Source organism: Takifugu rubripes, chromosome 17 (genome assembly GCF_901000725.2).
Source record: "Takifugu rubripes chromosome 17, fTakRub1.2, whole genome shotgun sequence".
NCBI lineage: Eukaryota > Metazoa > Chordata > Actinopteri > Tetraodontiformes > Tetraodontidae > Takifugu > Takifugu rubripes.
Window position 1 is genome coordinate 11,864,552 of NC_042301.1, and position 12,582 is coordinate 11,877,133.

At 42.7% G+C, this 12,582-nt stretch overlaps 2 protein-coding genes and 2 non-coding genes across 5 annotated transcripts; 1 reads left to right on the forward strand and 3 right to left on the reverse strand.

Moving 5' to 3' along the window:
- Nucleotides 1-114: 114 nt before the first annotated feature.
- Nucleotides 115-7,827, forward strand: chtf18 (CTF18, chromosome transmission fidelity factor 18 homolog (S. cerevisiae)). The gene is made up of 22 exons (XM_011612786.2): nt 115-352; nt 704-790; nt 905-1,046; nt 1,242-1,431; nt 1,538-1,630; nt 1,833-1,885; nt 1,973-2,099; nt 2,189-2,413; nt 2,489-2,586; nt 2,670-2,793; nt 2,887-3,020; nt 3,130-3,223; nt 3,308-3,406; nt 3,477-3,607; nt 3,830-3,944; nt 4,042-4,266; nt 4,357-4,506; nt 4,680-4,810; nt 6,085-6,229; nt 6,310-6,417; nt 6,722-6,791; nt 7,581-7,827. Exons 1-22 carry the CDS (start codon nt 262-264, stop codon nt 7,700-7,702), a joined length of 2,754 nt encoding a protein of 917 aa, XP_011611088.2. The 5' UTR covers nt 115-261; the 3' UTR covers nt 7,703-7,827.
- gng13a (guanine nucleotide binding protein (G protein), gamma 13a) lies at nt 7,760-10,134 on the reverse strand. 2 transcript variants are annotated; one of them, XM_029851207.1, is made up of 3 exons: nt 9,886-10,134; nt 8,257-8,361; nt 7,760-8,181 (listed from the first exon to the last, which is right to left on the reverse strand). In XM_029851207.1, the coding sequence occupies exons 2-3, from the start codon at nt 8,352-8,354 to the stop codon at nt 8,076-8,078; spliced, it is 204 nt and encodes a 67-aa protein (XP_029707067.1). In that variant the 5' UTR covers nt 8,355-8,361; nt 9,886-10,134; the 3' UTR covers nt 7,760-8,075. The 2 variants fall into 2 exon arrangements, with proteins under 2 accessions (XP_029707067.1, XP_029707066.1); XM_029851206.1 differs by having other exon boundaries at nt 8,257-8,366; nt 9,886-10,127.
- An 894-nt stretch (nt 10,135-11,028) lies between these two features.
- On the reverse strand, nt 11,029-11,110 carry LOC115253399 (small nucleolar RNA SNORD60). Its single transcript, XR_003891730.1, has one exon. It is a non-coding gene; the product is annotated as a small nucleolar RNA SNORD60 (small nucleolar RNA).
- A 167-nt stretch (nt 11,111-11,277) lies between these two features.
- On the reverse strand, nt 11,278-11,368 carry LOC115253400 (small nucleolar RNA SNORD60). The gene has a single exon (XR_003891731.1). It is a non-coding gene; the product is annotated as a small nucleolar RNA SNORD60 (small nucleolar RNA).
- Between the last annotated feature and the right edge of the window lie 1,214 nt (nt 11,369-12,582).

The window sequence follows — 12,582 nt, forward strand, 5'->3', positions numbered from 1 at the left end:
ATAAAATTCTATGAAGGTTCGATTTGCGCCCCCTTCAGGACAAAATCTTATCAGTCAGACATGAAACAAGAAATGCGGAAACCCTCGTCAACCAATCAGAGAGCGGAACACTCAAGTTACCCGGAAGTAGTTCTTCACAACACACAATTGCGGGAAATCTTAACGAAACGGGACATGGGGGATATGTTCAGATATATGTAATTTCTTGTATTTCAATCGAATTAGGTTCTTTATCTGTGGTTCCGTCGTGTCGAAGTGAAAATGGACGAATATGACGAGCTGTTCGAGATTGAAGATAAGTTCGAAGACCAGTTTGCCGATGAGTTGGAAGTTTTGGCTGCGATGGAAGAAGGTGAAAATGACAAGTGCTAAATTTCTATAATACAGGTCGGATAAAACACTAAATAAAATAGAAATAAATTGGAAAAGTGGGCGCATTAGAATATCTTAAAACTTCCCTTTTGAGCCCTATTAGGGGTAGCTTTCCCATTTAATTCTGCAACAATGTAACAATGTTATTTTTAAATATATATTTACATTTAATTTGTGATTTGTATTACCAAGGCCTAAATAAATGATCCGTTCCACAAACATAGTTCCACATTATCAGGAAAAAAGCCACATAATGACCTAAGTGGTTGTTTAGAAATCAAGGCAACAGCTCCTGCAAACACAATGCTTTTCTGACGTTATTAAATTACAGATGAATCTTTCAAGCCGAGCAAACGTCAAAAGAGGGGTCAAGGAGATGACATATCGGACATAGAACACTTGCTGGATGAGCCAACCAGTAAGTCATTTTACCCTGAGAGAACTGAACCTTTTTTAAAATATTGTTTTGAATTTCTTTGGCGTGCAACTTGTATGCTATGAATCTGACTTGTTATTATAATTTTTTTTGCAGCTCCAAAGACAAAGAGGCAAAGGCAGGAGGCAGGAGTGGCCAAACGACTTTTTGACCCTGGGCAAAGGAAAGCCCCACAACAGAGTTATGACATCACACCGCCATCATCACCAGAGCAGTACGACCTCTTTGACACTGCCAGGTATGAAGGGGGAGAGCAGACAGCCAAAATACTAATGTTTTTGAATTTTTGCTAAAGAATTTTTTCATTTTGTCAGGTATCGATGTAGGATTAAAGAAATACTTCCAGACACAACTTGAATTCATTAAAATGTTGATTTTCGTCACATTTTGGTTCTGACAGATGACTAATATTTGCAATTTATTGGTGATTTAGGCCTGTCCGTTCTGTGATGGACATCAGTGGTTTAGCTACAATTCCAGAGACTCCCAGCCGTGCTCCCACAGCGGCTCCACCATCACAGCACGTGCTAAAGCGTCCTCCTTTAGAGGGGGACTACATCACTGTGACAGACTCGTCAGGAAACCGTGTGTATCTCAGACAAAAAGAAGATGCTGGCACGAAGGTTAAACAGCTCATCTGTGATGCAGCTGTGATTTTTCCTACATTTTTGTTACTATATCTCACGTCTGTTTTAACGTTTCTTGTTTTCTATTATTGTCTGTCTCCAGGTGGCAAGTTCTAGGATAGTCCCAGACTCTTTTGGTGCACTCGGGCTGTTGACAGTACCAATTGGAGTGCTAAGGGAACAAGAAATAAAGAGGGTGAGTGACAAAAAGCTGCAACTGAATACCTGATGTGATAAGTGTCAGACTGAGCTCAGATTTGTGGAACATATTGCCTGCAGTCAAAAGCAGAATTAAATGTCTTGAGTTGAGATTTTGTAAAGTCATTTTGTCAGTAGGCCAGATACAGTATTCCAGGTACTACTTTTTTCATCATAAATTTGACTACTTTCCTTCTCAGCGTCATGATCAGCTGGTGGAAGAATCTGAGCGTCTTACTGAGCTGCTGACCGGGTAACTCCAGCTCATCCCTCGTGTGTTAAAAATCCTGTTACGTACAAGATATTTAATGTGTGTCTTTAAATTGTGCCGCCTTCTTAGCAGTGTGAATGATGTGATTGTGGAGCCTGAAAGTATAGAAGATCTTGAAGACATAGAAGGGCAAATGTCGCGGCTGTGGGTGGACAGATTTTCTCCCCGTCACTACACTGAGCTCCTCAGTGACGATGTGAGTTTTGTGCTTTGCGTTTACTTTCATGCATCAGGATGAGACCTCAGAAATATCCTATACTGACTCTGCTGGCTGTTTTGATGCAGTTTACCAACCGATGTTTGCTCAAGTGGTTAAAACTTTGGGACGGCGTTGTGTTTGGAAGAGAGAGGAAGTCCCACCCTGCTAGATTTGACAGACAGGCTGCTGGACAGAACACTTCTAAACCAAATCATACCAATCAGAATCCAAACCGCTTCAAGACTAAAGTCGAGATGACCGAGGAGATTCTGGAGGCTGAACTGGACCAGTACAAACGCCCTAAATTCAAAGTAAACACTCAGAGTTTGTGTTACCACCATGGTAATTCATCGCGTTACAATCGATTTTCTTATTTTTGTCCCCAGGTGGCGCTGTTATCAGGTCCACCAGGTTTGGGCAAGACCACTTTGGCTCATATTATAGCAAAGCAAGCTGGATACAATGTGGTGGAAATTAATGCCAGGTGAGCTGAACGAACTTGTAAGTCATCATGATCACGTTCATCTTTGAGATGTGACATCAGTGGCTCTGCTGCTGTTTCTACAGTGATGATCGCAGCGCAGAGGTGTTTCAGAAACGCATCGACACAGCAACACAGATGAAGTCGGTTTTAGGTGTCAATGAAAAGCCGAACTGCCTGATTATTGATGAAATCGATGGGGCACCGACAGTAAGTCGCTCTTCATAATAACCTGAGTGAGATCTTTGAGTCTTTTCCTTTTAGCTTAAATGTTTTCTTCCTTTCACTTGTTGTGTTTGTCAGGCTGCTATCAACATTCTGTTAGCTGCCCTGAACAGGAAAGATGGACACAGCGGTGAAGCTACAGAGACAATGAAGAAGAAGAAAAAGAAAGAGTCCATCCTGCTTCGACCCATAATCTGCATCTGTAATGACTTGTAAGAGGAAATGCCGGGTTTAACGTTGGCGTGGCAGTGACCCGCCTAAACACGACTCCAAGCTTTTTTTCAGTTAAAGAAAATTGATTTTACTTCCCTTTACTTTTAGATATGTTCCAGCTCTCAGACCGCTCAGGCAGCAGGCCTTTCTCCTGACCTTCCCCCAGACTCAGCCTTCCCGCCTCTCTCAGAGGCTGACAGAGGTCAGCGCACAAACATGCACCGGAGTGACATGTGTTCATTCCAGCCCCTGTGTATAAACGCTTATGCTTAGCTCTTGTTGGCAGATCTCCCTTCTGCATGGGATGAAGGCAGACACAGGCGCTCTGATGTCACTGTGCGAGAAGACGGACAATGACATTAGAGCCTGCATCAACACACTGCAGGTTTGCTAACTCATCTGTGAAGAATCATCTCAGTTATCATCACTCTAAATGACCCAAACCCTGTGCACAGTTCCTTTATGGTCGTGGCCTGAAGCAGGTGGACGTCAGAACCATTCAGAGTGTCTCTGTGGGGCAGAAGGACCAGAACAAAGGCCTGTTTCATCTTTGGCAGGAGATCTTCCAGTTACCACGAACAAAACGGTACAAGATGCCAAATAATTCGAAAAATAAGTCAATATTTGAAAAGATGCTTCTTTGTTATGGAGAAATACACGCAACTCTCAAAACAGTGTTATGTACTAAGTAACTTGTTCAACAAGAAAGTCAAATCTTTGACTACATAACAAATTGATTATTTACAGTGTTTAAATCTGTGAGCTTCTTGGCCTTTTTCTTTTGTTGATTCTAAATTTGACCTTTCAGGAAGCGGATTGGGGAAGGGTTTGAGGAAGCTCCTGGTTCTGGAAGCGGCTCGCAGAGGTTCCATCATGTGTTTCACTTGGCCTCATCAAGTGGAGAGTATGAAAAGGTTTCCCAGGTAACTGGCACCTTCTGTTGCTGTTTCACTATGAAGAACACGTTCTGATTTAATCTTATGTTCACATTCTGATCTCTTTCGACTGCTTGTCCCTCAGGGTCTGTACGATAATTACCTGTCCATGCGTATAAGAGACCCAAACCTTCAGAGTGTCTGTGAGGCCCTAGAGTGGCTCTCCTTCTCAGACCGGCTCAACCAAGAAATTCTGCACTGCCAGAACTTCTCCCTGATGAGATACCTTCCCTTCCTGTCTGTCACATTCCACTTCCTGTTTGCACATACACACGTGCCCAGAATCACCTATCCTCACAGCCAGCATGAGGTACTGGCGTCCTGTCCTGTCCTGTCCTGCATGTCATCAAATGGCATAATGCTTGAAGCGAAAAGTAACATTATGGCATTACCTTGTCAGGCCTTCTCCCGGCTCAACAGCAGCAGAAATGCTCTCTCCACAATGTTGAGTGACATCCCAGCATGCATCAGGACAAGAACCAGCCAACAAATCCTGGCCCTGGATATGCTCCCACTGCTTCTGGACATCCTCTGTCCCAAACTGCGACCTGTGAGTAAACGCATGTTGTCAAACTCCCGCAGAAATCAGATGTAGTCAGAAATAACACTAGAAAATGTCATTTTTGATTTTCTTATACTTTTGACACCACCTGTAAGGGCTTGCAACTAGTGTGGTGGTAAAACATTCATCCTGTGGAGTTGAGCATGTGTTGTTTGTATCAGGTGAATCCTCAGCTGTTCAGCAGCAGAGAGAAGGAACAGATGCATGAGCTTGTGGACACCATGCTGGCCTACAACCTTTCCTACAGGCAGGACCGAACACCTGAGGGGCAATACACATACATACTGGAGCCGTGAGTACACACTGGCACACCCACATGCAGAGCAGGCCTGTTTTTGCTGGGGGTGTTGAAGGCCATTGGTCTTGTCATTTGTAGTTTTATGCATGGGGGCATGAGATAATCCCCTTTGTGTGTGTGTATCTGTGTGTGTGTGTTAGAGAGAGAGAGAGATGGTGTAACCAGGTGCAAAGCAGATTTAAAAACAGATGAAAGAGTGCATAAACGTGGTTGGATTTGATCGAGGTGTGACAGAACTGAGCTCATTTTGTTGCTCATGTTGAAGCTTCCTTTTTGCTCGCTCCTGAGGACAACGCGCTAGCATTAGTTGGGTGAAGTCGCCGCGTGTGTGTCTGACATGGAGGAGCAGTCTGGCATTCGTAACGGCTCCTTCCTGCAGGCTCGCTGCGATGAGGTGCTGGTCACCAGCGACTGGGGCCTGCCTCTGGTGTTGGCTCTGCTGCTGCTCCTGCTGATCTATGCGTTCCTCTATCTGCCCTCTCTCGCACACCACAACAACACTCTGAAGAACCATGGATGAAACTTCGGAGCCCAGTTTCGGATGTGAATTCACACGATCCCAGCTGGAATATTTGATTGGTCTGCTTTTTGGGGACTGTTGTTGATTGGTCAGACAGCCAGAGCTACTATCACAAAATGGTTGAACCGTAAGACTTGTTTTAATAGTGACTTTCCAACAGAAAGGTCAGAGCTGTGGACACAATTTTGGGCTAAATATGTTCAGTCCTGTCACATGTTAAGATAGATATTTCTACTCACAACAGTTAATATATTACAGATTATATATTTAAACTTTACATTTTAATCAATACCAGATGGTCACACGAGCTGTTTTTATTTTAGTTTGCACCTGGTATACCTAAATGTGACAAAAGTGAGAGTAGACTGTCACCTGCAGAGAGTCTGTGTGTCCGTGCGCGCTGCACAGATCAGCGGTAAGAAGATTAAGGTATTAGTAAATGACAAATTCAGGATTTATTTCTGAAAACATGAACTATTGCACCAAGATTGGAAGCTTTCAGTTGATGTGTTTTGTTGCCCACCCCTCGCAGCTTGTTGAGTGTGGTTGTTTAAGGACACAGAAGCCTCAGTCAGTCGGTGCACACCATGATGTAGAGGCTGCTGTCCATGCTGTAGCTGATGGTTTGATTTCAGCTCAGAACATTTGCTGCACATCATTCCACCCCCGTCTTCTCAACAGGCTTCCTGTCTCTATACAGTAAATGTTAAAAATGCAGTCTCGCGTTGACAGATGTATGTGTTTGCAGGCGTGTTGAGGAAGTGGTGAGGTATCCCAGCCTGCCTCCCCGCCGTCAGCTGACCTATCAGGCCAAACAAACCATCAGCAGAGAGATGGAGCAAGAGAAGATGAGGAGAGCCGAGCAGCTGATCCTGCAGAGAAACCCCGCAGGGGTGAGACAGATTCCTGGATCGGGGCGTACAGTGCAGCATCGACGTGTGTTAATAATTAAATGTATTTATAATCTGCGCAGACTTTGATACAGAAACAGGAGGAGAAGAAGAACCGTGGATCCAAACTAACCAGCAACCATCAGCAAAGGCTGGAGAACATTGTTAAACAGACCACAGTGGAGGCCAGGGTGAGATGGCACATGCATTCGTTTATTTAGGTACATTTAACAGCAGAAAGCCCCTCTGAGAGGAGCCAGAGAGCAGCAGCTCTGCAGAGACCCTCAAAGGCTCATTGTAATGTACTTGATCCTCTAGAGGGCAGAAACGAGGACAGCGCTGGGCCACTGGGCCACAGCACTATTGGAGTAAACTGGGAAATGAGGCTAATGGGAAAAAAAGTGAACAATCCAGTTGATGGTTCATCATCATTGACCCTGTTGTGGAGGACAGAAACTTCTTGATTAACTCCACCCTCCATTTTGTCCTCTGCAGCCCGAGGTGGATTTCTTTGGTCGAGCCATCACCCCCAAACCACGGAGAGAGCAGCTGTCCTCTGACAGAGGTATTGTGTGACATCATTGTATCCTAATCACTACACGGTTTAGTTGAGGATCATTTCCTGTGAGATGCTGCACTTCGAGGTTCTTCTCAGCAGAACCAAAGGTGACGTCAGATTACAGCTTCACACCGGAAACTTCACGTGTTCATCACATCAACTTTAAACAAACATAAACATGCTTCTATGAATGCACCTTGGGTGGGGCTGGTCCTATTTCTTTACTTAACAGCAGCTTCAGAGCTGAGTGGGGGATGACAGTTACAAATTGTACCCATTAAAGTCACGACTGCCGATTGATCGATAGGGTAATCAGGGTGGAAACATAACGAGCGAAACCTTTTTTTAGGTCATAGCGTTAGAAATTGATCAGGAGACCAACTAAAAAGGGCCAATGAGCAGAATGTTTAATGATATATTGCCAGGAATTAAATGTATTTGAGTCAAATCGTGGTTCTTTTACCATTTTTCACAACTTTTGGTCATTTAAATGTTGTCAAATTATATATTCAATTGGAACATGAACTACTATATAATTTACTGTTTACCACCTCCATGGCTGCTACCGTGTCTTTACAGTTGCCCAGACAAAACACATTTAATTAGAAACATTTTATTGGTTTTCACGTGTAATCTAGATTACAAACACTCGTGGATGCAGTTACATAATTTTTTTTTGTCCTGCAGCCACTGTACTTTTTGGGCAAATCTATTTTCACCACTAGGCGGCACCAAATCCTCCACACTGGACCTTTTCCCAAACAAAACACGCAAACACTGTTTTTCTCTCTGTAGGTGAAAAGTGTCCCAGTCTTCTGATGGGAAAAGCTGTGGGCAACAGTGATGTGTGGTTCCGCTTCAACGAAGGCATGTCGAACGCAGTCCGGCGAAACGTGTACATAAGAGAACTGCTGTGATGAGCAAACTCTTCTCTCATCACCATTGTAATTAAATAAATCCCACATTTCCAGCTGTTAAATTCAAAACAGTCTTTATTTTGATTGAGAGTGTAAAGAGCCAATAAAAACAAGTTGTTAAACAATTCTCGGCAGTCCGTCAACCATGTCTAGAAAGCTACGCAGTGCTGAACACACACACGCGCACACACGCACGCACACACTGGTCATGTCATAAATTAAAAGCATTCAGGAGCCTAAACATTGTAATAGCAATAAAGTGTGTTTGTGTGAGCGTAAAGGAGTGATTTAGTGCAGCGTGTGGGAGTGCAAATTTATATGCATCTGTGATTTTGTGTGTGGGCAGGCTTGCACACGTGCATGCGTGTGACCATTAGAGGATCACACACTTGCCCTTCTCCACCCAGGGGTTAGCTCTCATCAGCTCAGGGTTCAGGAACGGATCTTCACAAACGCATCCTTCGATCCACTTCACCAACCTGGAAAACAAATACACACCAAACTGTCACTGGGAAGTGTGTGTGTGAGTGGGAGAGAGAGCAAGAGAGACTCACTCAGTTACGGTGATAGAGGACTTCTCTCTGTTGATTGCCAGCTGATACTGAAGGCTTTCTACTTCTCGCCTCATCTGTGGAACATCTAGATCTTCCATGGTGCTTCTGCTCTGCACACACACACACACACACACACAAAACATAAATAGTTTTTTGCCTTGCACAGCCGCTTCTGGGATCAAGGCTCCTTTTGATGGATTTATAATAAAGTCCTCATGCAGCACATCACTGACCCAGAGGAAGTTGACACCGACATTCATATTGAGGTACTTCCTGTCACATTTCCACTGGGATCTTTTAATAATGAAACATGTGAAATGCAAATTTTTTTTTTTAAAAACCCAAAACATCTGGTTCACTTCTCATCTCTAAATATGTGGGATTTATTCTCATTTCTGTACTGGAATATAGGTTAAGGGGGGATCTTGGTGTATTTTTTAAAAGAAAAGAGTGAATTAGATCATTTGTCAAACTGGTTGCATTCCAACTGTCTGTGGTTCTCAGGCCAAAGGACATTGCTTCTAAAAATAGTCGTGTTCAGCCCTCTTTCTTATTTCTAGAAGAGGCTGGTTATATTTTTCTCTCCAGAAACTTTTGATCCTAGAATTTAAGCAAACGTTTGTCCAGTGGTTTGGGGACTATTTTCTTCTGCGGATTGATACAAACGAGGCCGCGAACCTTGCAGATTGTAGGATGACGAGTGTCCTCAATCTTTTCAGTTACTGATTGATTGATTATCTTTTATTTTTTAGCACACAGATGATGATTATTAGTAAAACGGTGAATGTGTAAAAGATTTATTAAATAATGTAGGTAATATTTCTATAGGTTTTGTTGTCCTGACAAATCTTGAACAAAAACAACAGTTAAAAAAACGGGGTAAATTAACAACATTAATAGTTTAAATAATCGAATATGGAAGAACTGTATGTGGTACAATGTACATATACTGCATGTCTCATCTTCCTGTCTTTGCGCCAAACAGCATAATCTTACTAGATTGCTGGATTTTGCTGCAGGACTGTTTTGTTTGGATGCCATATAGCTGCTGATACAATTAATAAATTAGTAGAAATTAATCGTTAATTAAATGAATCTCAGATGTCCCTGTATAAAAAGTACAATTTAGCCGCGCTGTTGTCCCGTCGACTACCGCACTTGAATAAATTCTTTATTTTTTTTTCTTCTAGGGTAGAAAAACCATCTTTGGGTCATTCAAATGTTCTCCAATTTCCTCTGTTGTTACTGCTTATTGTGCATTCTGCCCCACCCAGCCACAGCCACCAGGAAGACCAACAGAGAGAGGGGAGGCCCATCACACCAGTCCTCCAGCCTCCCCCATCTTCCTCTCCGCGCATCCTCTTCATCTCTTTAACAGCTCCAAGTAAAGCCGAATACCAACCAGCTTCCCTTTATCCATCCAGCTGGAACCAGTTGTTCCATGAACAGATCATTCATTATGGGATCATCTAAAAGCCAAACATCTATTTTCAGCCGCAAATGGAATGTAACAGTAAATAAACCCGCGAACATCGGCGTTTCAGAGGATGAGGAAGCACCACGGCCTCAGATTTGAGCGTGTGCATGTGAAAACGCACCTATCCCCCCCGCACAAAGCACCGCGCTTACCGTCGGGCCTTCTGGAGAGGAGCGCCGGTCGAGCTGATGTGCAGCGGGATGATGGAGAATGGAGACAGCGACGGGAACAGCTGAGGGTCGGTGGAGGAGTCCGGGATGAAGAAGACGAGGAGGAGGAGGCGGCTGTGGGCGTGTGTGGGAAGGGCACTCCCCTGCGCTCCGGGAAGCGACTGGATGCGAGGATGATGCTCGGGGCGGAGAAACGAAGCTCCGCCGCCTGGTTTGACAGTCAAAGGAGCCGTATGGAAATCTGCATCCGCACCAAGGATGCGTGCAGGCAGGAAACACGCAAATCAGGACGAGCTCCAGAGGGAAAACATGCCGGGAGGTCATTTAGTATTCAGATGAGCGGAGATGACGTCCGTGGTTATTCCACAGGGACCAGCACCAGAAATGTTGTTAGAGCTGCACACGATGAGGCAACGCCAGCCACGCTTATATTTACTGTAAAATCACCATTATATCTCTGTTCTTTCATAATTATTCATTTCCCTTGGCTATATCCAGAATTTCATTCCAATATCCTCCTTTATTCTTAATAAAATTATCCCCAAATATTCCATTTTAAGTTTAAAACTGTTAATCTTTTTTACCAAGTAAATGTTCATATTTTGCAATAAAGACAGATTCCTTTATTTAAAAAATAAGTAATAAGGTCTGTTGGTGACTGGGCTGGGAAGCAGAGGGTTCTTGGTCCAAGACCCTGCGCAGACACAACATGGAAGGTTCTGGTAGAAGAAATGCCAGAAAAGCTTCAGACCAATGTCAAAGTCCCCTTGAGAAAGGTACCAAATGTGCAACTCACAACCCTGCTTTCACCTGCACACAACAAAGATAGGCTCCAGCAGTTGTAATGTCAAAAAGTTTCAAGAGCCATAAAAAAATGCAATGTTTATACATTTATGGGAAGTTAGCTAACACACATTAAATGAGACCATTTAGAAAAATTAAAATTGCAGTTTATTAATAAAGTTATAGCACAGGAGGTCAAAACCATTCCAATTTTCTAAAGTGCACTTTAATTCAGGTTTAATCCATCATCTGGAGGGAAACATGTTTCTGGAGACCTGCAGGAAAAAAGGGAAAACATAAGCTATGTGGCATGAAATGCAGTTAATTTATTTAAACCCTCTATAGCCTCAGGTTAAAAGCTATAATCAGGAGCATGCTGCTCTCATACGAGGTGTCAGAAAATATTTATTGATCATCACTGGCTGTTCAAACATATAATTCACTGTCCACACAGATTTACCTTGAAAACCACCTTCAGTGACCAGCAGCAAAGGTTTTGCTTTAATTGCCGAATAAAGCTGAGGGGAAATAAATACAAGAATTTGTAATTTACAGAAACACATTCGACACATAGATTTTTATTTGCTGGAAAAGCCTCAGTGTGAACATTAGAATCAGGAGCTGCAGCACAGCTCTCATAGTAGGTGTCAGAAAAGTTTAGTTTAGCTTGTCATCATTGGCTAAATGTTTGGAAGGAAAAAATGCCACAATCCACTCACCGAGTTTCAAGATCAGTTGAGGGGTCTGGTTAGGAGTCCATCTTGGTCCGTCTTCTTGTCTGTAGAGCAGTGAATAGAACAGTTTATTTCAGGAAAAGACAACGTGAAACAGACGGCATCGACAAACCAGCCTCAGAATAAAGTCGGAATAAGCAGCTGGGAAGCTCTTTTAATAATAATAATAATAATAATAATAATAATAATAATAGGTGTCAAAAGGTTTATGGTTAGTCTATCATCAGATTAGATATGCTTTTTAACATGGTAAAACAAACTCACCATCTCAATTACTTCCACTTTTAAGGGTCCAGAAATTTTCCGATTTGGTTTAATAAACCACACCAAACTCCATCTGTTTATGTGGAGAAATCATAAAAGGGTCAACACACTTGCACATATTACGTGCTTTCACAGCCGTCTAGTTTTATAAAACTATCTTGCAGAGCACCCGCCTTCTGAATAAATACAACTGTAGCTCTAATTTTGCTGAGGAAATCTTCTACTTATTTTAGAAGTTGGTAGAATCACAATTTTGGAAGTTTCAGCAGTACAACCACGTGGTGCCTCGCAGAGAAACGCGGAGTTTTAACTTTTCTAAAACCCAAAACTTAACCGATGCTTACTTATACAAGTCCTCTCCGGTGGCCAGTTAGCCCGATAACAAACATCCCACTTGGTCATGTTAGCAATCATGATGAATAACTTTGAGAAATCAAATGGCAGAGCTAAGGTGAACTCGGCGCTGCTACCACGAGTTCTCCTGAAGTAGAAAAGGATTTCTTCTTCTGCTTTTTCGGTTTTTTCCTTTTCTTCTTCTGCTTCTTTCCGGTGTAAAGCAGGAAGTAATCGTGCTTACTGCCACTTAGTGTCTGGGAGTATCTATAAACGGCGCTGTAAACTAGATTAATTTAAATTGTCCCCTTTAAAACCTCGGAAGTATATAATCATGTTCTGCAACCACAGAGGATGCAGGTGTGTTCTTTAACCGATGTCTCGTTATTATCACGACTGTCTTCTAAATTTCTAACCACAATGGCGTTTACATGACCGAATTCAGCCAAATTAAAAACACTAAAAACTGCTTTTACCAAAAAAGTAAGGTGGTACCTAGTAATTTTTAAAACTACTCTATGTCTGTTTCTACTTTACGAATGCGCACAATAGTCATATTACTGTA